This window comes from Zonotrichia albicollis, chromosome 6, assembly GCF_047830755.1.
Source record: "Zonotrichia albicollis isolate bZonAlb1 chromosome 6, bZonAlb1.hap1, whole genome shotgun sequence".
Lineage (NCBI taxonomy): Eukaryota > Metazoa > Chordata > Aves > Passeriformes > Passerellidae > Zonotrichia > Zonotrichia albicollis.
The window spans coordinates 207,509-233,524 of NC_133824.1; the positions used below are offsets into that span (position 1 = coordinate 207,509).

Sequence of the window (26,016 nt, forward strand, 5' to 3'; positions counted from 1 at the left end):
TGCTGCAGATTCAGGAGACGACGGCAGAGAGGGGCTGGCCGAGGCGTCGTCCGAATTCCATTTCTGTGTGACGAGAAGCGGTTTGTTCCCAACAGCTGCAACATCCCCGGCTCGCTTCCGTGGTGAGTACCGATGGCGCACAAATGGCAGCCCGAGGAAATCGTGTTCTGGGCTCCAAGTGGCTGGGACAGGGTCTGATTTTTTGTTTTGTATCTGTATGACGATTAGTACGACAGGGCTCTGAGGGATGACATGGCAACACAGAATTAAAAACTCCTCGATAGGATTACATCGACTTCTAGGAAAAGACAAAAGCCTATCACCCTTCTGAAATCTGCTTTTACTCCAAAGCACACGGATTGTCACTATGCTGCACCTTCCAGCTTTTCAAAGCAGCTTACTTCTGAAGACCAGGAAACATTGATTTCTACAGAAACAATGGGCAACCCCCAGGCTAATTTAAGCACTACCCTTTAATAGGGGATCTGCCAGCGTGCCAGTCCAGCTTCAAGTGTGCTTTATTTCAGTCTCACATCCCCACAAAATTCTTCTCACATCTTCCAACCCTGAAATCTTCTTTTTTCCCTAAGGCTTCTCATCATTAGCAATTTCCAAGTAACATGGTATTTTTACAACATTCAAAAATGTCATGCTGGACTGTGCTAGAGAGTAATCTGCAAATATAAGCTTAGCAAAGATTGAATTGACTTGTCCAGAGAAAAAACCTACAAGTGAACACCCACACCTGCCTACAAAGAGCTGACAAGCCCCTGGCAGCTACCAGCATCAAAGCACAGTGGATGTTTCTAATAGAGGGTAAGGATAACAATACCACCTTTTGTTCGCTCCAGCTTGTTTTCCCTGCAGTCATATTTTGCTTCTTATGATTGTTTTAGTCTCTGTATCTTTTTGGACAGCACCGAGCCTGACGACAAGGACACGAGAGTCTTTCCCTGCCGTAGGGAGAGAACCAGGAAAACAGTTAAAAAAAGAACAGGGTAGTTTGAAATTCATACTTCCAGTGAGAAGCAGCGCCTAACAAACAGAACAAAAGCAAACAAAGCACGATAGCTCCCTGGGGACAGAAGACTTATAAACCCTCCAGGATTTACGACCAACCCCTTCAGGACAGCAGCCAAGTGTCCCATGAGGTGGTGCTGCACCAAAGAACGATCTGACAGGTTCCAAAGAGTCAAATGCACAATATTTTGCAAAGCCGTAAAATCTTGCAAAATAACAAAAATACGATAGATATAAACTACAGGGCAAGAGTACAAGTGTTCGCTTTAAGAGCTGGAACCATGCAGGTGAGCACCTGATAACTGGATCCTCACCAGAGTTTGAACCCTTCGGTACACAGAAGGGTTTTCCCCAGAAATTTCACAGACTGAGTTTTGATAGAAGCACATTTGCCAGATCCTCAGAAGCATCACCCATTCTCCAGGTGTCTGGAGAGAACTGCAAATGGCTCTCACGTAGTTTGAGCTGGTTCTCCAAGGTCTCAGGGTGAGTTTCACCAGATGCAACCAAATCGGGCGACTCCCAGTGGGACAGAAGGAACCCAAAGTTTGGGTAAGCAGAGCTGCAGCAAATACTGAGGAAACAAACATAACAGCGTAAAAAAATAATAAACCATCCATTTTTTTTCTCTTGCTTTTGTTTTTTTCTTATTCAGATCAGCATAGCAACTAAAGAGAAGGTGAAAAACTCACCATTACTGAACATTTCATCATCTGTAAGCCGAGCATCCTTAGCACAGAGGACTCCAAAGTTAAAATTCACCGATCCCTGGGAAATAAAACCAAATATTGTATGATAAACAGTCAAACAGCAGACATAAAAATTTGTTTCCTCTAAGGACTTTCAGGTATGTATCTATCTTTGCATACATCCTACACATTAGAACATACACTTTATACCATCACCTAATACATAATATTTTACCTTTAAATTCTGATAGTATAGCATGAATTTTTAACTTAAATTGGTGATCTATTATTATTAAGTTGGTACTGAAAGTTATTTCTGCTGTCACGTTCAAAAAAACATTTTTTTTTTTTTTACTGTAATGAGGAATCGATTTCAAAGTCATCACAAGCCCATCAAAATACAAAGCTGTATTCACTGGACGGGTCTGTGAGCTAGAAGTAGTTAGGCTTGTACTTCCCTCTTGTTCTTCCAGAACCGATAAATCCTGTCAACAAAACCAGGATCTTTAGCCCACTGCTGTGAAAGATTCTACAAGGATGATGGTTTGATTTGTGTTTACAAGTTTTGATTTGAAATGGCCAGTTCAATGGATAAAGACAGTTTCAGTAGTATTACGTTACTATTATTATTATTATTTCTATTATTATTTTTACTATTACTACTACTATTATTATCACCTGCTACTGGAAGAAACAAACCAGTCGTACCTATACTTAATTACTTTTATTTCCAGAAAATAATAAAGAAAAAGAACCAAACCAAAAAAAGTCACTTCCTACCTTTTATATCAAGGGATGAAAAACTTCTCTTGGGCTCTTCTCCAATTTATCAAGACTCATAGCACTGAAAGGCAAACAAAACAGTGCTTTATAGAAGGGCAAGTGCACATTTCAAGGCTGAACCACCAACCGATTGCAGTGACAGCAGTTACAACATGAATCGTTCTGAGAGCCTCTGTTAAATGCAATGTTCTGTGGAACTGCCATTTCTTTCCCAAAATACTAACTTCCAACACTTCCTAAACGTATTTTGTATTTTAAAACAATAGAAGTTAGTGAGACACTGTGTGGAGGTCAGGTTTAAATTTATTTCCTTCTAAAGCACAGAGCTCTGTTCCATCACCCTTCACTTCGGCTCTGCACTGAATCACGGTGAGCATTTGAGGAGTGCTCAATAACCAATTCTATTTCTCTCTTTTTCTAGTTCTCTCTATTCCTAAATAACTAAAGACAAGTCCAATGAAAAATGACAAGTTCAGCATCAAAGTCACACTTTTTCCCTTTGTCTGGTCAAGAACAGGCTCTAAATCCACTTAGTGCTGCCTGCAACGATTAAGACGTGCAAAACCATTTTTACATGTTTTATAGGTTTATCATAAAAGCCACGGAACGCAAGCTCTGAATTACAGGAAAAGGTACACAGTCAAATATCTAAAGGGATCACTTATTTGTAAATGCATACCTTGACAGAGATCGCACTGAGAACGTTTCTGTGGGACTCTAAGGGAGACATATTTTCTGAGTACCCTGTAAACAAGAAAAGCTAGGATATATTACAGGACATACCCCCTTTTTCTACATATTCAAATAGGATTTTTAATAAAAACAACTCAGTTGAAAAAGAAAGAAGAAAACCAAGGTCATTTTACTCAGCTATATTTACTCCCGATTTAGAGAAAAAAAAAAAAGTCACGGGTGCTGCAAAGAAAAAAAAAGTGAACCATAAACGCCTACAGTACAATTTTAAAACAAGTGCTTGGATAAAAGAATCTCATGGAACGTGAAGTAGAAAAAAAGTGAAACCACTATCAGACCTGCCTATTTTCTCACCTTGGTACAAGAAAATCCTAAAAGCACTATAAAGTCACTGCCTAAAACCGGTCATGGGATGTAACCAAGAACAATTCAGGCATTTGCTAATCTAGACAGAAACCTTTTCTGGATGCTAGTGTCAAATCACAAGTTTTGTCTTTCAGAAGCCCGACAATGCTGGAAAGCACTTTCCCTGGGGCTCGGGAGGGCAGGGGCAGAAGGGGATGAGTTTGCAGATCGCACCTGTGCCATCGGAAGGATACAGCCCGCCTGCTCCCTGCGCTGGGCATTCTCCCGGCCATCTCTGGCTTTACCGCTCAGCGCCGCTCCATCCGTTTGCATGGCAGAAAGAGCCTCGAGCACTAGCGCAGGCAGCAGCCCAGTCATTCCGGCGATATCGCAGCGCTCTCTGCTCGCAACGCCCAACACGCGGCGGAGCCGCCTCCGCCCGCAGCACCGGCAGCAGCCCGAGGGAGACGGCTGCAGCTCGGGGGCTGCTGCGCCTCCGCCAGCCTGAGGGCAGCCGCCCCACCGGGACCGCGGGAGCGCCCGGCGCCGCTCGCCCGGGGCGGCTCCTGCAGCTCCCGGCCCGCGGCAGCAAAGCACCGCCTCGCCCTCCGCCATCGCTACCGCTGAGTAAGGCCGAAGAACCGGGCCGACGCTCCTTCCGCGCTGCTCAGCTCCGTGCGGGCGGCCAGACGGAGGCTTCGCCCCTCCGGCGTCGCCGCCGCAGCGCCGTCCCGCGCGAGACTGGGCCCGGGAGCTGCCCGCGCACAGCCCCGCGCGGCCGCCTGGCACGCCAGCCACTCCGGTGCCGCGCCAGCCGTTGCGTCACACGCCTCGCCGGCAGCAGGGCGTGCCGGGAGTTGTAGTCTCGGGCTGACAGCCACTGCTCCGTCCTCCGCCACCGGGAGCTGCAGTCCCTCCCGGGCATCAAACGGGTCCTTCGCCCCTGGGCGGGGAAGGACCTGAGGCAGCAACGCTCCTCCCGAATGCCCTCTCTTTTTCACTCCAACTCTTTTTTCTTTTTTCACTCTGCTTTTCACCCCTTCCCTTCCCTCTGGTGCTCCTGATTCCTTTCCTTTCCTTCCCTTTTCCTTTCCTTTTCTTCTCTTTCTGATCTTGGTTTTCCTTTCTAGCTTAAGAATAAAAAAGCAGCAGTAGAAACTTTCAGGCTACCTGGCAGTAAAACAAACCTGCAAAACGAAAATGATGTAAAGAAAACTATTTACTCCCTGGGAGCCTGAAATTTTCTACTGCTGCACATGACATAGAGCTTTTATTCCTTCTTATAGATAGTTGATATTTTATACTTACTTTATACAGCGCCCCCTGCCGTGTGCCCCGGAGACCTGCAGGGAGAGCGCTGCGGCGTCCTTCGGTTCTGTTTCAAGAAACTCGGCTCAATTCGGCTTGCTTCGGCTCTTGGTCTAAACTCGTTTCAGTTCGGCTCTACGGCCGAACTCGGCACGCTTGGACGAAACTCGGTCACATTCGGCGCATTGTCTAAATGCGGCCAGTGTCGGCTACCCCGGGCTATCGATTCCAGTCGGCTATCATCGGCTCTTCGGGTAAACTCGGCTGTTTTCGGCTACACTCGGCTCTTCGGCTCAAGTCGGCTCTCTTCGGCCACACTCGGCTCTTCGGCTCAAGTCGCCTCTTTTCGGCAACACTCGGCTCTTCGCCTCTTCCGAACAATTCGGCCCCGCTCGAAATATACCTATTTTTACATTGGAAGTATACATTTCTCTTAGGATTTTTACTTCTCTAACACTTGCAGGATTCAAAATAAAACCCCTGCGTCCACCCATACATGCCAAATACAAACCCCTTTCATTTCAACTGTATTTCATTTTTTTTTTAATAATATTTTTCAAATTTAGATCCACATTTATATTTAAATTCTATACTGATGTGTGTTCGATTTTGCATTTCTATTTTCCGATTTATTTATAAATTTATATTCTCTGTTACAACTCTTCCTATTACTTCTATTTTTTTTTCGTATTTTTATTCAGATCTTTATATATTTATTATATCTTTCTGTGTGAGGATTTTTACTTCTGTAGCACTTCCATTATTTAAAATAAAACCCCTGCCTCCACCCACGTTAAAGCCAAAAAGAAAACCCTTTCTTCTCAACTGTATTTCAATATTTTTTAAAATTCTGTTTTTCAGGTCCATATTCACATTTACATTTAAAATGTATACTTACGTATGCTGTTATTTGTATTCTCCATTACATCTCTTCCTATTATCTCTATTTACTTATATTTTGTGTTTATATCTATATTTATATCTTGATTGTATATCTCAATATTGAGAAATATATACCAATAATATCTACATTCATGTCATTTAAAATAAAAACCCTGCCTCTAACCCAGTAAGAATAAAAAAAACCCCAACCCTTTCTTTCAAACAATATTTAAATAGGTTTTATCCTTATGTCTGATTTTTATATTCCTATTTGCATTTATAATGTACATTAATGTATATTGCTTACTTATACATTTATCTTTATCAATCTCAATTTGTAAATAAATTTATATTCTACATTACATCTGATGCGAGCAGTTATATATTTTTATACATATTTTTATACATTGATTACATATTTCTGCGTCAAGATTTTTACTGCTGTAACACCTATTTAAAATAAAACCCCTGCCTCTACTTAAATAAAAGCCAAAAAATTCCCTTTCTTTTAAACTATACTTACCTATTTTTATATTTATATTCCCATTTATAATTCATATTGCCGTATCATGTTATTTCTATTCTATACTACAACTCTTCATATTACTTACCTATAATTATAGTTCAATTTGTAGTCATAGTTTAGCAATCTCCCTTTATATATTTATTATCTATTTCTATATTAAGATTCACATTTCTATAACACTTCTATTATTTAAAATAAAACTCTTGCCTCTAACCAAATAAAAACGACCGGATAAACCCTTCTGGCACGTTGAAACCATAGAGACGGCAGCTGGGAGGACCGGAAATTGTCTCCGCCATCTTGAAACCATAGAGAGAAAGGACGGGACGACCGGGTAAACCCTTCTGGCACGTTGAAACCATAGAGACGGCAGCTGGGAGGACCGGAAATTGTCTCCGCCACCTTGAAACCATAGAGAGAAGGGACGGGACGACCGGATATACCCTTCTGGCACGTTGAAACCATAGAGACGGCAGCTGGGAGGACCGGAAATTGTCTCCGCTATCTTGAAACCATAGAGGCGGGGGACGGAATTTATTACTAATTTTTTATATATCTGCATATAGTTGCAATACATTTCTATATTTGCATTTTTGTTTGGCTTGTGTTTCCATTTATATTCTCTATTCATATATCTGTATACATACACGATGCTCTATTAAAAAATAGAATAACTAATTGCAACATATAATGACTTATGTTCCATGTTAAATTTTAAAAATTGACCGAATATATAAAAATAACGTTGGCTCATTCCCATTTCTACACATCTATTTCTTTTGTTTCAATATAGTGAGAGTTATAATTGTATATTTAAAATCCAATTCCTAAATGAAATGACAGAACAAACAGCATCAAATTCCCACCAATATCTTCCAAAAACATCGAGACACCTCCAACAGCCAAACAAGCGTCAGAGAAAAAACAAAGAACACTCTTGTCAATAACAATTCTCATCACGACCGAAAAATGGAACCAAAAGAAAAGAAAACCCTATAGAAACACACACAGCAAATTACAAAAGGTACTAAAAAAAAGTCAAACCAATCTTCTAACCTCCAGACAGTGCCACTCACCCTGAACGTTACTAAAAAAAAAAAAAAACCGACAAAATTCTACCTCTACGCTAACTCAAAGAATAAACAATCCTCTGTAAAAATAACTTTAAAAACTGAACTAATTAACAAAATGGAAAACATCTCAACCGCTAAAAACTAAGAAATTAACTACCCTAGTAAAAAACAATTTAAAAACCCACCATATAAATACCCATGTTCCCAAAATGCCCCTGAGGAACAATACTCAAAGACATTAAAAGACAACAACAACAACAAAAAAGAAAATGAAGAAACCACCAACAAGAATAATCCCAAAAACCAAATAAGCCTAAATCTGCAACAAAAATATTATTCCCAACTGAATAAACCCATAGTGCCTCAAGCTATCAAAATAAAAATAACACCTAGAAACAAACACAAAGCCTAAAGACAAACGTAACCATAAACAATGTCTCCCAAATTACCCGCAGCCATAAAACATACACTACAATCAAACCAACCAAATAAATAAAAGCCCTGGAAGACGATAAACACACATGCAATTCTCGAGATTAAAAACCCGCTGCTATGAACGACACGACGCTACCTCAAAAGCCCACCGAAACAAACACTACCCGCTCACGCCAATAAAAGCCACCTCAACAGAATTAAAATCCGAACCGCTGCTTCGCGCTACGACCCGTAAAAACCATTGCGCGCCTTTCTAAACATAATACCCCGGCAAAAAAAACATATCCGACTATGAAACCCAATCCGAAACGAACCTTTATCATCCCCACCGGCACCGAGAACCGCAGCACTCAGGAAGAACCCCGTAGCCCTTAGCGTACCCCCGCTGCAAACCGAGCACAGCGATGCAATCAATGCCGAAAAAGCGCCTCCGAACCGCGGCACCGCCCCAGCACCGCGAGCAGCCGAAGCCCGCGCTCGCTGCCGGCCCCGGACGGAGCGCGGCTCCCGCCAGGAGACCGGCTCCTCCGGCGGCTCCTCCGGCACGCGGGGCCGGCGCCGGCCCGGAGAGCCGCGCCCGCTGCCCCTGCCCGGCGGGGCCGGCACCGGGCCCGGGGGTGGCGGCGGCGCCCGAGCCCCGCGCCCGGAGCGGCCGGAGCGGCCGGCACCGCCCGGGCCGCCGCAGCAGCGCCCGCGCCGCCTCTGCCGCCCTTGGCCGGCCCGGCGCGGCTCCCTCGGCTCGCACCGGCGCGGCTCCGCCACCGCCGCCCTTGGCCGGCCCGGCCGCGCCAAATCCCCCGTGCGCCCCGGCAGCTGCCCGGGCCGTGCCAGCGCCGCTCCCGAGCGGCAACGTTCCGGCCCGGGCCGCGGCCACCACAAGCGCCCTCCCATGCAGCGGCACGGCCCCATTGCAGCCCTGCAAACGCTGCCACAGCTGCAGCTTCCCGCAACCGAAGCCCGAAACTGACGCCGCAGGCGGGGCTCGCCTCCCTTCAACAAGGGCAAAGAAGTGTCCTCTCCCCTTCACGTTCGTCCCCTACGAGAGCACAAAAGAAGGGGCGCTCCTCAAATGAAAGCCTTCGACTGATGGCAAAGGGCCATTTCCACCTCCATTCAAACCCTTGAAAAGGAGGGACACCGCGGCTGCCCCCTCCATTTCAACCCTAGGGTGATGAAAATGGGGTGGCTGCCTTCAAACCAAACCCATAACACCACAAGAATACTTTTCCCATTCCCCTTCAAATAGAACGCAGGGATTCCCTGTCACCCCCGGGATACCCCCAACAGCCTGGAAAAGGCAGCTTTTCCTGCAATCAACGCCCTTAAAACCACAAGTGAAGAGGGATCCCCTCAGTTCAAACGCAGACAATAAAAGAAGAGGAGCTGCTTCCTCCTCCTTAATCCCTTTCGTCCTCATAAGCTCCATTTCTGCTCCTGGGGAAGCGGGGAGGGACTGGCAAGATGAAATTGCAAAGGGGAAGGACAAAATTCCCCGCTCCAAACCCACACGGGCTCACCTGCTCGGCTGCTGCTCCCCGGCACAAAGATTCGTCCCTCGGCACAAACCCCTCCACTCAGCAGCTCCATGCAAAAATGTACAGAGGCAAACTCTCCCCCCGTTAAAACCGCCCGGGGCAAGAGCCACCCCCTCATCATCCTCACAGCTCACACCTGGGCTGCTCCGAGCCCCATCATCCTCACACTCACACCTGGGCTGCTCCGAGCCCCATCATCCTCACACTCACACCTGGGCTGCTCCGAGCCCCTCATCATCCTCACACTCACACCTGGGCTGCTCCGAGCCCCCATCATCTATTTGTCACATTTATATTCGCTTTTAGATTTAGAATTTATATTACTGTATAATATTTATTATAATGTATATTACATCTCTTCATGTTACTTACATAGATTTCTATTTCTATTTCTTTTTAAATTCATAGTTTAGTATTACATCTTTAGATTTTTATTATATATTTCTCTGTGCCAATTTAGATTTCTATTGTACTTATATTATTTATATAAAAACCCCTGCCTCTAACGAAAGAAAAACCAAAGACACCCCTTTATTTAAACCACATTTAAAATTTTAAAAATAATTTTGTTTGTCGTAATTCTATTCACATTTACATTTGTAATTTTCATTTATTATATTTATAGATATCTTATAGATTGGAGAGAATACCTTTTTATATAATAATAGATATATTCTTTTTACACAACATATTTCTTTTCCTTATATTTACGTAGATTAAATATTTATTGATATCGAGATATATAGGATATAATTGGATTTCTATTTTTATACCTTTTATGAAATCTCCAGCCTATACCCCAATGAAAACCAAACAATCCCCAATTCATTTAAACTATATTTAAACATAAATCCTGTCACGGCTGCATTGCACAGCAGTGCCCCGAGCTAATCTGACACTTGTTCATCTCCTGTACCTGAGACTGAACCCGCTCACCTTGATCGCACCTGGCAGAACCATTTTCGTACCTTTTCCTGGCATTTCTTGGGTTTTCTCTGGCCTTTTTTGTGCCCTCTATTGCCTCTCTTTCTTGCCTTGTTTCTTGGGGCTTTTCCTCCCTTTTTCCTTGACTTTTTCTGGCATTTCTTGGGTTCTTTCTTCGTTTCTTCTTGCCCATCTTGGGGTTTTTTTTCTGTTTCTTTCTGGGTTTTTTTCCGGAAATTTTCGTCCCCATCTTGTTGGTTTTTTTTTTTTTTTTTTTTTTCTGATTTTATTTCTTGCCCATCTTGGGATTATTTTTTCTGTTTTCTTTTATCGGGGTTTTTCTCGTCCATCTTGTTTTATTTTTTCTCGTTTATTTCTTGCCCATCTTGGGGATTTTTTCTGTGTTTTTTCTTGCACATCTCGAAGTCTTTATCCTTTTTTTTTTTTTTTCTTTTTTTTTCTTTTTTTTTTCTTTTTTTCTTTTTATCTTTTTTTTGTCCTTTTTTTTTTTTTTTTTTTTTTCCCTGCGTTTCTCCTTGCCCTCCTTGGTTTTTTTTTTTTGGCCTGCCTGCCTTCCTTCCTTCCTGCCTTCCTATCCTTCTTTCTTTCTTCCTTTCAGTTCCTTTCCTTATTTTCTTGTTTTCCTTTTCTTTCTTTCTTTCCCTGTATGTCTAATCTTGGTTTTCCTTTCTAGCTTTAGAATAAAAAAGCAGCACTAAAAACTTTCGGGCTACCGGGGAGTAAAAGAAAACTGCAAAACGAAAATGATGTAAAGAAAACTATTTACTCCCTGGGAGCCTGAAATTTTCTACTGCTGTACGTGACATAGAGCTTTTATTCCTTCTTATAGATAGTTGATATTTTATACTTGCTTTATACAGCGCCCCCTGCCGTGTGCCCCGGAGACCTGCAGGGAGAGCGCTGCGGCGTCCTTCGGTTCTGTTTAAAGAAACTCAGCTCAATTCGGCTTGGTTCGGCTCTTGGTCTAAACTTGTTTCAGTTCGGCTCTTCGGCCCAACTCGGCACGGTGCGGCTAAACTCGGTCATATTCAGCACATTCTCTAAATGCGGCCAGTGTCGGCTCCACTCGGCTATCGGTTCCAGTCGGCTATCATCGGCTCTTGGGCTGTTTTCGGCTACACTCGCTCTTCGGGTAAACTCGGCTATTTTCGGCTACCATCGTCTCTTCGGGTAAACTCGGCTATTTTCGGCTACACTCGGCTCTTCGGGTAAACTCGGTTGTTTTCGGCTACACTCGGCTCTTCGGGTAAACTCGGCTATTTTCGGCTACACTCGGCTCTTCGGGTAAACTCGGCTGTTTTCGGCAACACTCGGCTCTTCGGTTCAAGTCGGGATTTTTCGGCCATCCTCGGCTCGCTGAGGGCGGGAGAGCGGGCCCGGAGCACAGAGGGAAGGTTTATCCAGATGCCTGTCACAAACCCGCAAAAATACGCCCGCTCGCGGCGTCGCTGAGCCCACAGCATGTATCGGATACGCTTCAAACGCCACAGAAAAATCCGTCGGGGCCGCCATGACGTCGGTATTCCATGCAGGCAGTTCACTTACACCCACCAGGGTCCTCCACTTCCCCGCCATCTCGAGAAGGTCAACGAAAAGTCCGAGACACCCGCGACACGCCACTCCCAGCATGGCGGCCTCTCGCCTGCCTGCCGGCGCACGCCTGCAGTACCGCGCTCTGCCCACAAGGCGGCAGCACTGCCGCCCGCCCCAGACGAGGGCGCAGCGCGCCTCGGGGTTGCGGGCAGCGACGGCGGCAAAAAAGAACAGGGGCGACCCCAGACAAAAACTGCTCTGAAATAAATGCCAAAAACCTGCCTCTTATCCGACCAGAACCAAACAAACCGCCTTGGTTTAAAATCCTATTAAAATCAATTTGATAGTCCTATTTTTCGTATTTATATTCACATGCATATTTATAGTGGACATTGATGTAGCATGTAATTTATAAAATATATTCTGTCTATTCCTACTGTTTCTATTTATTTATATTTTGTGGTTTTATGAATATCTTTCTATATTTATTGTATATTTCTATGTTAAAAGCATGATAGAAATGTAATTTTAATTATTTAAAATAAAAATCCCATACTAACTAAACAAATACAAAAAAGCTCTATTCTTTTAAACTATATTGAAATATTTTTATATATATAGCTTGCATGACTATATTCACATTTATATTTATAGTTTATATTTAAGCATTATATTAATCATGATATATAATATGTGTCCTATTCAAATAATAGAAATAAATTATTTTTTAAATTATGTACCATATCTACTGCTACAACTTATTTTATCTTAGATTTTTAATTTTATATTAGCCTTTACCTATTTATGATCTCTTTCTATACTTAGATTTCTACCTTTATATTATTTGTATTTATCATTTTTGTACTAAAACCCCTGCTTTTGCCAAATAAAAAACAAAACCCCCCTTTATGTTAAACTGCTTTAAAAAACTTATATCAATATGGTGTAATATATAACAAATTATAGATATGATAAACATAAAATTGATATAAATTTATTTATATCTATTTCCTATAATACACTACAATAAGATATAAGACAGATGAAGAGTAAAATTTCTATAACTGTTCTACCTAACTGTGACTACGTGCCAGGGCAGGGCAGCTCTGATCGTAAGTGGTACAATATAAGTACGTACAATATAGGCTGAGGTAAACAGTGCAAGTGTAAACAGAGCGTAAGTACACACAATGTAAGGTGACACACTTACATACAGTATAAACCAACACAGGTACACACAATATAAACCAATATAGGTACATCCAATGTAAGTACATATAGTATAAACCAACATAGGTACATACAGTATAAGTACATACAGTATAAGCCAGCATAGGTACACACAATAGAGGTACATACAACATAAGCCAACATAGGCAAATACAATACAAGCCAGGACTTGAGATAACTCTCTGGAAGACGAATTCTTGAGCCCTGTACCCTTTGAGAAGATGGAACCTAAGGAACTGCTGCAGTCACCTGAGGAGGTGCATCTGAAAAAAAGTCAGGACAAAAGTCAAAGGGCTGCAGAATAACTTAAGTGCTCGGCTAAATTGGGCTGTAATCGGCTAAACTCGTCTATTGTCGGCTGCATTCGGCTGGATGCGCCTCTTCGGCTCGTTCGGCTCGCTTCGGCCGAACTCGGAGCTGCTCTGTACGTTCGGCGGGGCTCGACTTCATTCAGCCGAACTCGGAGCCGCGCTGTGCGCTCGGCGCGGCTCGGCTTCATTCGGCCGAACTCGGAGCCGCTCTGTGCGCTCGGCGCGCCTCGGCTCGCTTCGGCCGAACTCGGAGTCGCTCTGTGCGCTCGGCGCGGCTCGGCTTCATTCAGCCGAACTCGGAGCCGCTCTGTGCGCTCAGCGCGGCCCGCTTCGGCTCGCTTCGGCCGAACTCGGAGCCGCTCTGTACATTCAGCGCGGCTCGGCTTCATTCAGCCGAACTCGGAGCCGCTCTGTGCGCTCGGCGCGGCTCGTGTCGCTTCGGCCGAACTCGGAGTCGCTCTGTGCGCTCGGCGCGGCTCGGCTCGCTTCGGCCGAACTCGGAGCCTCTCTGTGCGCTCGGCGCGGCTCGGCTTCATTTAGCCGAACTCGGAGCCGCTCTGTGCGCTCGGCGCGGCTCGTGTCGCTTCGGCCGAACTCGGAGCCTCTCCTTGCGTTCGGCGCGGCTCGGGTTTATTCGGCCGAACTCGGAGCCGCTCTGTGCGCTCGGCTCGCTTCGGCCGAACTCGGAGCCGCTCTCCATGCGTTCGGCGCGCCTCGGCTCGGCTCGGCTCCCTGAGGGCGGGCAAGCGGCGCCGCCTCACGTTAAACGCGCCCGGCTCGGGGCTCTCCTGCTGCCGCGTCCCGCGGGCGGCCCGCCCATCGCACGGACACGACCGGGAGCGCGGGGCGGCACAGGGGCTCATTAGGCGGTGACCGCACTCGCGCTAATTAGCGCGCACGAGAGCAGCGGGCTCGGTTCGCCTGAGCTCGGCTCCGTTCAGGCAGCCTCGCAAGCCTGGCCTCGGTTCGCTCGAGGCCGTCAGGTTCGGCCGGTCTCGCCTTGCTTCGGCTGAGCTCGTTCCATTCGGCCGAAGGAGGCGTCGTTCGCTCGTGTTTTTACAAATATCTTTCTCTATAGATTGTATATTTCTATATTTAGATTTATAATTCTATAATACTTCTATTGTTCCAAATAAAAACCCCGTCTCTAACCAAATAAATACAAAAAACAACCTTCTTTTAAACGAGATTGAAATATTTTTATACTTAGTATAATTATATTCCCATTCATATTTATAGTTTCTTTTGATGCAGTGTATTAATTATATATAATATATGTAAAGTTCTAGAAATGTTTTTAAATTATTATTTATATTATGTGTCATATCTACTGCTGCAACTAATTTTTTCTTGTTTTTAAACTTTATATATATATATCTGTATTTATTTATGATATATTCCTGTACTTAGATTTCTACATTTATATTGTTTGTATTTATAATTTTTATAATCAAAACCCTGCCTATTGACAAATAAAAAAACCCCGCTTTCTTTAGCTATTTAAAAAAATATTTTCATGATTACAAATTTCATGTTTATATTTGTAATTTATTCTATATTACATGAGAACACACCTGCTCCTGCACCCCAGTGGGGCTTCCTCTCCTGGGGACCTTGGGGTGCCCCAACGGCATCAGAGCCCCGAGTCTTCACCCCCCTCTCCTCTATTTAGAAACTACACAGGAACTTTTTTCTGGAAACAAAGACATTACCTAAATCCTCTCCCCGTGTCCCAGACAGATAGATATTCAGTTATTAGTTGGCTGGGCAGCAGTTTCTTAAATAGAAGGATAAACAAGGTGTGAACATTTTAGCTACAAGCAAATAGGCAAATCTTAACAAGGTACCAATGGCCAGCCACTCAAGTAATTTTGAAGCAATTTTTTAAACAATAAAATACTGCTACCACAAAAATAAAGCAAAAAGCTAACTACTGGCTAAGAAAGAATTAACTTTTGACAGCAACAACATTCCAACCACACAGGCTTTTTTCCCAATGTCATACCTTATAACTACCTCTCTTGGGAATTCTCATCATGTATCCCAAAAGGAATAAATACCTTAGAGCGTCCTAAAGCAAAAAGTAGCACACATGAGCTCCTCACACTCCCGGCAGTGCACTGAGCTCCTCACACTCCAGCGCAGCGTGCACTGAGTCTGCAACAAATTCTGCTCAGTGAGGGTCTGCAAACAAAGGTTCAACTGATGAACTGAACTGATTTTGTAGGGATGTTTTCTAAGCACAGAAGCACAAAAAAGAACAAGCAGAAACAATTCTTAAATAAATCTGCAAGTTTTATTTAGCATATATGCGAGTGATTTCCACCCTGTGGCTTCTCACTTTGATTGGTCCGTAGGTTCAGGAAGATGACAATGCACACTCTGCCTTCCCTGAGCCCCCACGGCAGCTGAGCGCTGCTCCGTGTGCTCAGATCGTCAGGAGCTGGATTACACGTACCCGGATGGACTGCAACTGCTCTGCTGCAGATTCAGGAGACGACGGCAGAGAGGGGCTGGCCGAGGCGTCGTCCGAATTCCATTTGTGTGACGAGAAGCGGTTTGTTCCCAACAGCTGCAACATCCCCGGCTCGCTTCCGTGGTGAGTACCGATGGCGCACAAATGGCAGCCCGAGGAAATCGTGTTCTGGGCTCCAAGTGGCTGGGACAGGGTCTGATTTTTTGTTTTGTATCTGTATGACGATTAGTACGACAGGGCTCTGAGGGATGACATGGCAACACAGAATTAAAAACTCCTCGATAGGATTACATCGACTTCTAGGAAAAGACAAAAGCCTATCACCCTTCTGAAATCTGCTTTTACTCCAAAGCACACGGATTGTCACTATGCTGCACCTTCCAGCTTTTCAAAGCAGCTTACTTCTGAAGACCAGGAAACATTGATTTCTACAGAAACAATGGGCAACCCCCAGGCTAATTTAAGCACTACCCTTTAATAGGGGATCTGCCAGCGTGCCAGTCCAGCTTCAAGTGTGCTTTATTTCAGTCTCACATCCCCACAAAATTCTTCTCACATCTTCCAACCCTGAAATCTTCTTTTTTCCCTAAGGCTTCTCATCATTAGCAATTTCCAAGTAACATGGTATTTTTACAACATTCAAAAATGTCATGCTGGACTGTGCTAGAGAGTAATCTGCAAATATAAGCTTAGCAAAGATTGAATTGACTTGTCCAGAGAAAAAACCTACAAGTGAACACCCACACCTGCCTACAAAGAGCTGACAAGCCCCTGGCAGCTACCAGCATCAAAGCACAGTGGATGTTTCTAATAGAGGGTAAGGATAACAATACCACCTTTTGTTCGCTCCAGCTTGTTTTCCCTGCAGTCATATTTTGCTTCTTATGATTGTTTTAGTCTCTGTATCTTTTTGGACAGCACCGAGCCTGACGACAAGGACACGAGAGTCTTTCCCTGCCGTAGGGAGAGAACCAGGAAAACAGTTAAAAAAAGAACAGGGTAGTTTGAAATTCATACTTCCAGTGAGAAGCAGCGCCTAACAAACAGAACAAAAGCAAACAAAGCACGATAGCTCCCTGGGGACAGAAGACTTATAAACCCTCCAGGATTTACGACCAACCCCTTCAGGACAGCAGCCAAGTGTCCCATGAGGTGGTGCTGCACCAAAGAACGATCTGACAGGTTCCAAAGAGTCAAATGCACAATATTTTGCAAAGCCGTAAAATCTTGCAAAATAACAAAAATACGATAGATATAAACTACAGGGCAAGAGTACAAGTGTTCGCTTTAAGAGCTGGAACCATGCAGGTGAGCACCTGATAACTGGATCCTCACCAGAGTTTGAACCCTTCGGTACACAGAAGGGTTTTCCCCAGAAATTTCACAGACTGAGTTTTGATAGAAGCACATTTGCCAGATCCTCAGAAGCATCACCCATTCTCCAGGTGTCTGGAGAGAACTGCAAATGGCTCTCACGTAGTTTGAGCTGGTTCTCCAAGGTCTCAGGGTGAGTTTCACCAGATGCAACCAAATCGGGCGACTCCCAGTGGGACAGAAGGAACCCAAAGTTTGGGTAAGCAGAGCTGCAGCAAATACTGAGGAAACAAACATAACAGCGTAAAAAAATAATAAACCATCCATTTTTTTTCTCTTGCTTTTGTTTTTTTCTTATTCAGATCAGCATAGCAACTAAAGAGAAGGTGAAAAACTCACCATTACTGAACATTTCATCATCTGTAAGCCGAGCATCCTTAGCACAGAGGACTCCAAAGTTAAAATTCACCGATCCCTGGGAAATAAAACCAAATATTGTATGATAAACAGTCAAACAGCAGACATAAAAATTTGTTTCCTCTAAGGACTTTCAGGTATGTATCTATCTTTGCATACATCCTACACATTAGAACATACACTTTATACCATCACCTAATACATAATATTTTACCTTTAAATTCTGATAGTATAGCATGAATTTTTAACTTAAATTGGTGATCTATTATTATTAAGTTGGTACTGAAAGTTATTTCTGCTGTCACGTTCAAAAAAACATTTTTTTTTTTTTTACTGTAATGAGGAATCGATTTCAAAGTCATCACAAGCCCATCAAAATACAAAGCTGTATTCACTGGACGGGTCTGTGAGCTAGAAGTAGTTAGGCTTGTACTTCCCTCTTGTTCTTCCAGAACCGATAAATCCTGTCAACAAAACCAGGATCTTTAGCCCACTGCTGTGAAAGATTCTACAAGGATGATGGTTTGATTTGTGTTTACAAGTTTTGATTTGAAATGGCCAGTTCAATGGATAAAGACAGTTTCAGTAGTATTACGTTACTATTATTATTATTATTTCTATTATTATTTTTACTATTACTACTACTATTATTATCACCTGCTACTGGAAGAAACAAACCAGTCGTACCTATACTTAATTACTTTTATTTCCAGAAAATAATAAAGAAAAAGAACCAAACCAAAAAAAGTCACTTCCTACCTTTTATATCAAGGGATGAAAAACTTCTCTTGGGCTCTTCTCCAATTTATCAAGACTCATAGCACTGAAAGGCAAACAAAACAGTGCTTTATAGAAGGGCAAGTGCACATTTCAAGGCTGAACCACCAACCGATTGCAGTGACAGCAGTTACAACATGAATCGTTCTGAGAGCCTCTGTTAAATGCAATGTTCTGTGGAACTGCCATTTCTTTCCCAAAATACTAACTTCCAACACTTCCTAAACGTATTTTGTATTTTAAAACAATAGAAGTTAGTGAGACACTGTGTGGAGGTCAGGTTTAAATTTATTTCCTTCTAAAGCACAGAGCTCTGTTCCATCACCCTTCACTTCGGCTCTGCACTGAATCACGGTGAGCATTTGAGGAGTGCTCAATAACCAATTCTATTTCTCTCTTTTTCTAGTTCTCTCTATTCCTAAATAACTAAAGACAAGTCCAATGAAAAATGACAAGTTCAGCATCAAAGTCACACTTTTTCCCTTTGTCTGGTCAAGAACAGGCTCTAAATCCACTTAGTGCTGCCTGCAACGATTAAGACGTGCAAAACCATTTTTACATGTTTTATAGGTTTATCATAAAAGCCACGGAACGCAAGCTCTGAATTACAGGAAAAGGTACACAGTCAAATATCTAAAGGGATCACTTATTTGTAAATGCATACCTTGACAGAGATCGCACTGAGAACGTTTCTGTGGGACTCTAAGGGAGACATATTTTCTGAGTACCCTGTAAACAAGAAAAGCTAGGATATATTACAGGACATACCCCCTTTTTCTACATATTCAAATAGGATTTTTAATAAAAACAACTCAGTTGAAAAAGAAAGAAGAAAACCAAGGTCATTTTACTCAGCTATATTTACTCCCGATTTAGAGAAAAAAAAAAAAGTCACGGGTGCTGCAAAGAAAAAAAAAGTGAACCATAAACGCCTACAGTACAATTTTAAAACAAGTGCTTGGATAAAAGAATCTCATGGAACGTGAAGTAGAAAAAAAGTGAAACCACTATCAGACCTGCCTATTTTCTCACCTTGGTACAAGAAAATCCTAAAAGCACTATAAAGTCACTGCCTAAAACCGGTCATGGGATGTAACCAAGAACAATTCAGGCATTTGCTAATCTAGACAGAAACCTTTTCTGGATGCTAGTGTCAAATCACAAGTTTTGTCTTTCAGAAGCCCGACAATGCTGGAAAGCACTTTCCCTGGGGCTCGGGAGGGCAGGGGCAGAAGGGGATGAGTTTGCAGATCGCACCTGTGCCATCGGAAGGATACAGCCCGCCTGCTCCCTGCGCTGGGCATTCTCCCGGCCATCTCTGGCTTTACCGCTCAGCGCCGCTCCATCCGTTTGCATGGCAGAAAGAGCCTCGAGCACTAGCGCAGGCAGCAGCCCAGTCATTCCGGCGATATCGCAGCGCTCTCTGCTCGCAACGCCCAACACGCGGCGGAGCCGCCTCCGCCCGCAGCACCGGCAGCAGCCCGAGGGAGACGGCTGCAGCTCGGGGGCTGCTGCGCCTCCGCCAGCCTGAGGGCAGCCGCCCCACCGGGACCGCGGGAGCGCCCGGCGCCGCTCGCCCGGGGCGGCTCCTGCAGCTCCCGGCCCGCGGCAGCAAAGCACCGCCTCGCCCTCCGCCATCGCTACCGCTGAGTAAGGCCGAAGAACCGGGCCGACGCTCCTTCCGCGCTGCTCAGCTCCGTGCGGGCGGCCAGACGGAGGCTTCGCCCCTCCGGCGTCGCCGCCGCAGCGCCGTCCCGCGCGAGACTGGGCCCGGGAGCTGCCCGCGCACAGCCCCGCGCGGCCGCCTGGCACGCCAGCCACTCCGGTGCCGCGCCAGCCGTTGCGTCACACGCCTCGCCGGCAGCAGGGCGTGCCGGGAGTTGTAGTCTCGGGCTGACAGCCACTGCTCCGTCCTCCGCCACCGGGAGCTGCAGTCCCTCCCGGGCATCAAACGGGTCCTTCGCCCCTGGGCGGGGAAGGACCTGAGGCAGCAACGCTCCTCCCGAATGCCCTCTCTTTTTCACTCCAACTCTTTTTTCTTTTTTCACTCTGCTTTTCACCCCTTCCCTTCCCTCTGGTGCTCCTGATTCCTTTCCTTTCCTTCCCTTTTCCTTTCCTTTTCTTCTCTTTCTGATCTTGGTTTTCCTTTCTAGCTTAAGAATAAAAAAGCAGCAGTAGAAACTTTCAGGCTACCTGGCAGTAAAACAAACCTGCAAAACGAAAATGATGTAAAGAAAACTATTTACTCCCTGGGAGCCTGAAATTTTCTACTGCTGCACATGACATAGAGCTTTTATTCCTTCTTATAGATAGTTGATATTTTATACTTACTTTATACAGCGCCCCCTGCCGTGTGCCCCGGAGACCTGCAGGGAGAGCGCTGCGGCGTCCTTCGGTTCTGTTTCAAGAAACTCGGCTCAATTCGGCTTGCTTCGGCTCTTGGTCTAAACTCGTTTCAGTTCGGCTCTACGGCCGAACTCGGCACGCTTGGACGAAACTCGGTCACATTCGGCGCATTGTCTAAATGCGGCCAGTGTCGGCTACCCCGGGCTATCGATTCCAGTCGGCTATCATCGGCTCTTCGGGTAAACTCGGCTGTTTTCGGCTACACTCGGCTCTTCGGCTCAAGTCGGCTCTCTTCGGCCACACTCGGCTCTTCGGCTCAAGTCGCCTCTTTTCGGCAACACTCGGCTCTTCGCCTCTTCCGAACAATTCGGCCCCGCTCGAAATATACCTATTTTTACATTGGAAGTATACATTTCTCTTAGGATTTTTACTTCTCTAACACTTGCAGGATTCAAAATAAAACCCCTGCGTCCACCCATACATGCCAAATACAAACCCCTTTCATTTCAACTGTATTTCATTTTTTTTTTAATAATATTTTTCAAATTTAGATCCACATTTATATTTAAATTCTATACTGATGTGTGTTCGATTTTGCATTTCTATTTTCCGATTTATTTATAAATTTATATTCTCTGTTACAACTCTTCCTATTACTTCTATTTTTTTTTCGTATTTTTATTCAGATCTTTATATATTTATTATATCTTTCTGTGTGAGGATTTTTACTTCTGTAGCACTTCCATTATTTAAAATAAAACCCCTGCCTCCACCCACGTTAAAGCCAAAAAGAAAACCCTTTCTTCTCAACTGTATTTCAATATTTTTTAAAATTCTGTTTTTCAGGTCCATATTCACATTTACATTTAAAATGTATACTTACGTATGCTGTTATTTGTATTCTCCATTACATCTCTTCCTATTATCTCTATTTACTTATATTTTGTGTTTATATCTATATTTATATCTTGATTGTATATCTCAATATTGAGAAATATATACCAATAATATCTACATTCATGTCATTTAAAATAAAAACCCTGCCTCTAACCCAGTAAGAATAAAAAAAACCCCAACCCTTTCTTTCAAACAATATTTAAATAGGTTTTATCCTTATGTCTGATTTTTATATTCCTATTTGCATTTATAATGTACATTAATGTATATTGCTTACTTATACATTTATCTTTATCAATCTCAATTTGTAAATAAATTTATATTCTACATTACATCTGATGCGAGCAGTTATATATTTTTATACATATTTTTATACATTGATTACATATTTCTGCGTCAAGATTTTTACTGCTGTAACACCTATTTAAAATAAAACCCCTGCCTCTACTTAAATAAAAGCCAAAAAATTCCCTTTCTTTTAAACTATACTTACCTATTTTTATATTTATATTCCCATTTATAATTCATATTGCCGTATCATGTTATTTCTATTCTATACTACAACTCTTCATATTACTTACCTATAATTATAGTTCAATTTGTAGTCATAGTTTAGCAATCTCCCTTTATATATTTATTATCTATTTCTATATTAAGATTCACATTTCTATAACACTTCTATTATTTAAAATAAAACTCTTGCCTCTAACCAAATAAAAACGACCGGATAAACCCTTCTGGCACGTTGAAACCATAGAGACGGCAGCTGGGAGGACCGGAAATTGTCTCCGCCATCTTGAAACCATAGAGAGAAAGGACGGGACGACCGGGTAAACCCTTCTGGCACGTTGAAACCATAGAGACGGCAGCTGGGAGGACCGGAAATTGTCTCCGCCACCTTGAAACCATAGAGAGAAGGGACGGGACGACCGGATATACCCTTCTGGCACGTTGAAACCATAGAGACGGCAGCTGGGAGGACCGGAAATTGTCTCCGCTATCTTGAAACCATAGAGGCGGGGGACGGAATTTATTACTAATTTTTTATATATCTGCATATAGTTGCAATACATTTCTATATTTGCATTTTTGTTTGGCTTGTGTTTCCATTTATATTCTCTATTCATATATCTGTATACATACACGATGCTCTATTAAAAAATAGAATAACTAATTGCAACATATAATGACTTATGTTCCATGTTAAATTTTAAAAATTGACCGAATATATAAAAATAACGTTGGCTCATTCCCATTTCTACACATCTATTTCTTTTGTTTCAATATAGTGAGAGTTATAATTGTATATTTAAAATCCAATTCCTAAATGAAATGACAGAACAAACAGCATCAAATTCCCACCAATATCTTCCAAAAACATCGAGACACCTCCAACAGCCAAACAAGCGTCAGAGAAAAAACAAAGAACACTCTTGTCAATAACAATTCTCATCACGACCGAAAAATGGAACCAAAAGAAAAGAAAACCCTATAGAAACACACACAGCAAATTACAAAAGGTACTAAAAAAAAGTCAAACCAATCTTCTAACCTCCAGACAGTGCCACTCACCCTGAACGTTACTAAAAAAAAAAAAAAAACCGACAAAATTCTACCTCTACGCTAACTCAAAGAATAAACAATCCTCCGTAAAACTAACTTTAAAAACTGAACTAATTAACAAAATGGAAAACATCTCAACCGCTAAAAACTAAGAAATTAACTACCCTAGTAAAAAACAATTTAAAAACCCACCATATAAATACCCATGTTCCCAAAATGCCCCTGAGGAACAATACTCAAAGACATTAAAAGACAACAACAACAACAAAAAAGAAAATGAAGAAACCACCAACAAGAATAATCCCAAAAACCAAATAAGCCTAAATCTGCAACAAAAATATTATTCCCAACTGAATAAACCCATAGTGCCTCAAGCTATCAAAATAAAAATAACACCTAGAAACAAACACAAAGCCTAAAGACAAACGTAACCATAAACAATGTCTCCCAAATTACCCGCAGCCATAAAACATACACTACAATCAAACCAACCAAATAAATAAAAGCCCTGGAAGACGATAAACACACATGCAATTCTCGAGATTAAAAACCCGCTGCTATGAACGACACGACGCTACCTCAAAAGCCCATCGAAACAAACACTACCCGCTCACGCCAATAAAAGCCACCTCAACAGAATTAAAATCCGAACCGCTGCTTCGCGCTACGACCCGTAAAAACCATTGCGCGCCTTTCTAAACATAATACCCCGGCAAAAAAAACATATCCGACTATGAAACCCAATCCGAAACGAACCTTTATCATCCCCACCGGCACCGAGAACCGCAGCACTCAGGAAGAACCCCGTAGCCCTTAGCGTACCCCCGCTGCAAACCGAGCACAGCGATGCAATCAATGCCGAAAAAGCGCCTCCGAACCGCGGCACCGCCCCAGCACTGCGAGCAGCCGAAGCCCGCGCTCGCTGCCGGCCCCGGACGGAGCGCGGCTCCCGCCAGGAGACCGGCTCCTCCGGCGGCTCCTCCGGCACGCGGGGCCGGCGCCGGCCCGGAGAGCCGCGCCCGCTGCCCCTGCCCGGCGGGGCCGGCACCGGGCCCGGGGGTGGCGGCGGCGCCCGAGCCCCGCGCCCGGAGCGGCCGGAGCGGCCGGCACCGCCCGGGCCGCCGCAGCAGCGCCCGCGCCGCCTCTGCCGCCCTTGGCCGGCCCGGCGCGGCTCCCTCGGCTCGCACCGGCGCGGCTCCGCCACCGCCGCCCTTGGCCGGCCCGGCCGCGCCAAATCCCCCGTGCGCCCCGGCAGCTGCCCGGGCCGTGCCAGCGCCGCTCCCGAGCGGCAACGTTCCGGCCCGGGCCGCGGCCACCACAAGCGCCCTCCGATGCAGCGGCACGGCCCCATTGCAGCCCTGCAAACGCTGCCACAGCTGCAGCTTCCCGCAACCGAAGCCCGAAACTGACGCCGCAGGCGGGGCTCGCCTCCCTTCAACAAGGGCAAAGAAGTGTCCTCTCCCCTTCACGTTCGTCCCCTACGAGAGCACAAAAGAAGGGGCGCTCCTCAAATGAAAGCCTTCGACTGATGGCAAAGGGCCATTTCCACCTCCATTCAAACCCTTGAAAAGGAGGGACACCGCGGCTGCCCCCTCCATTTCAACCCTAGGGTGATGAAAATGGGGTGGCTGCCTTCAAACCAAACCCATAACACCACAAGAATACTTTTTCCATTCCCCTTCAAATAGAACGCAGGGATTCCCTGTCACCCCCGGGATACCCCCAACAGCCTGGAAAAGGCAGCTTTTCCTGCAATCAACGCCCTTAAAACCACAAGTGAAGAGGGATCCCCTCAGTTCAAACGCAGACAATAAAAGAAGAGGAGCTGCTTCCTCCTCCTTAATCCCTTTCGTCCTCATAAGCTCCATTTCTGCTCCTGGGGAAGCGGGGAGGGACTGGCAAGATGAAATTGCAAAGGGGAAGGACAAAATTCCCCGCTCCAAACGCACACGGGCTCACCTGCTCGGCTGCTGCTCCCCGGCACAAAGATTCGTCCCTCGGCACAAACCCCTCCACTCAGCAGCTCCATGCAAAAATGTACAGAGGCAAACTCTCCCCCCGTTAAAACCGCCTCGCCCCGGCAGGAGCCACCCCCTCATCATCCTCACAGCTCACACCTGGGCTGCTCCGAGCCCCATCATCCTCACACTCACACCTGGGCTGCTCCGAGCCCCTCATCATCCTCACACTCACACCTGGGCTGCTCCGAGCCCCCATCATATATTTGTCATATTTATATTCGCTTTTAGATTTAGAATTTATATTACTGTATAATATTTTTTATATTGTATATTACATCTCTTCATGTTACTAACATAGATTTCTATTTCTATTTCTTTTTAAATTCATAGTTTAGTATTACATCTTTAGATTTTTATTACATATTTGTCTATGCCGATTTAGATTTCTATAGTACTTATATTATTTAAAAAAAAAACCCTGCCTCTAAGGAAAGAAAAACCATAGACACCCCTTTATTTAAACCACACTTAAAATTTTAAAAATAATTTTGTTTGTCGTAATTCTATTCACATTTACATTTGTAATTTTCTTTTATTATATTTATAGATATCTTATAGATGGGAGAGAATACCTTTTTATATAATAATAGATATATTCTTTTTACACAATATATTTCTTTTACGTATATTTACATATATTAAATATTTCTGGATATCGATATATATAGGATATAATTGGATTTCTATTTTTATACCTTTTATGAAATCTCCAGCCTATACCCCAATAAAAGCCAAACAATCCCCAATTTTTTTAAACTGTATTTAAACATCAATCCTGTCACGGCTGCATTGCACAGCAGTGCCCCGAGCTAATCTGACACTTGTTCATCTCCCGTACCTGAGACTGAACCCGCTCACCTTGATCGCACCTGGCAAAACCATTTTCGTACCTTTTCC

At 44.0% G+C, this 26,016-nt stretch overlaps 1 protein-coding gene and 3 long non-coding RNA genes across 5 annotated transcripts in view; all 4 read right to left on the reverse strand.

Moving 5' to 3' along the window:
- The window catches only part of LOC141729314 (uncharacterized), a 78,610-nt gene that overhangs the window by 36,915 nt on the left and 15,679 nt on the right, over nt 1–26,016 (reverse strand). The window lies entirely within an intron of this gene.
- On the reverse strand, nt 533–8,235 carry LOC141729309 (uncharacterized). The gene is made up of 6 exons (XR_012580659.1): nt 6,332–8,235; nt 4,839–5,241; nt 3,172–3,236; nt 2,490–2,553; nt 1,713–1,788; nt 533–1,594 (listed from the first exon to the last, which is right to left on the reverse strand). It is a non-coding gene; the product is annotated as an uncharacterized LOC141729309 (long non-coding RNA).
- LOC141729310 (uncharacterized) lies at nt 10,750–24,741 on the reverse strand. The gene is made up of 2 exons (XM_074542217.1): nt 23,855–24,741; nt 10,750–11,590 (listed from the first exon to the last, which is right to left on the reverse strand). The coding sequence occupies exons 1-2, from the start codon at nt 24,447–24,449 to the stop codon at nt 11,463–11,465; spliced, it is 723 nt and encodes a 240-aa protein (XP_074398318.1). The 5' UTR covers nt 24,450–24,741; the 3' UTR covers nt 10,750–11,462.
- LOC141729312 (uncharacterized) lies at nt 16,318–20,582 on the reverse strand. 2 transcript variants are annotated; one of them, XR_012580662.1, is made up of 5 exons: nt 19,550–20,582; nt 18,957–19,021; nt 18,275–18,338; nt 17,498–17,573; nt 16,318–17,379 (listed from the first exon to the last, which is right to left on the reverse strand). It is a non-coding gene; the product is annotated as an uncharacterized LOC141729312 (long non-coding RNA). The 2 variants fall into 2 exon arrangements; XR_012580661.1 differs by lacking the exon at nt 19,550–20,582 and having other exon boundaries at nt 18,957–19,426.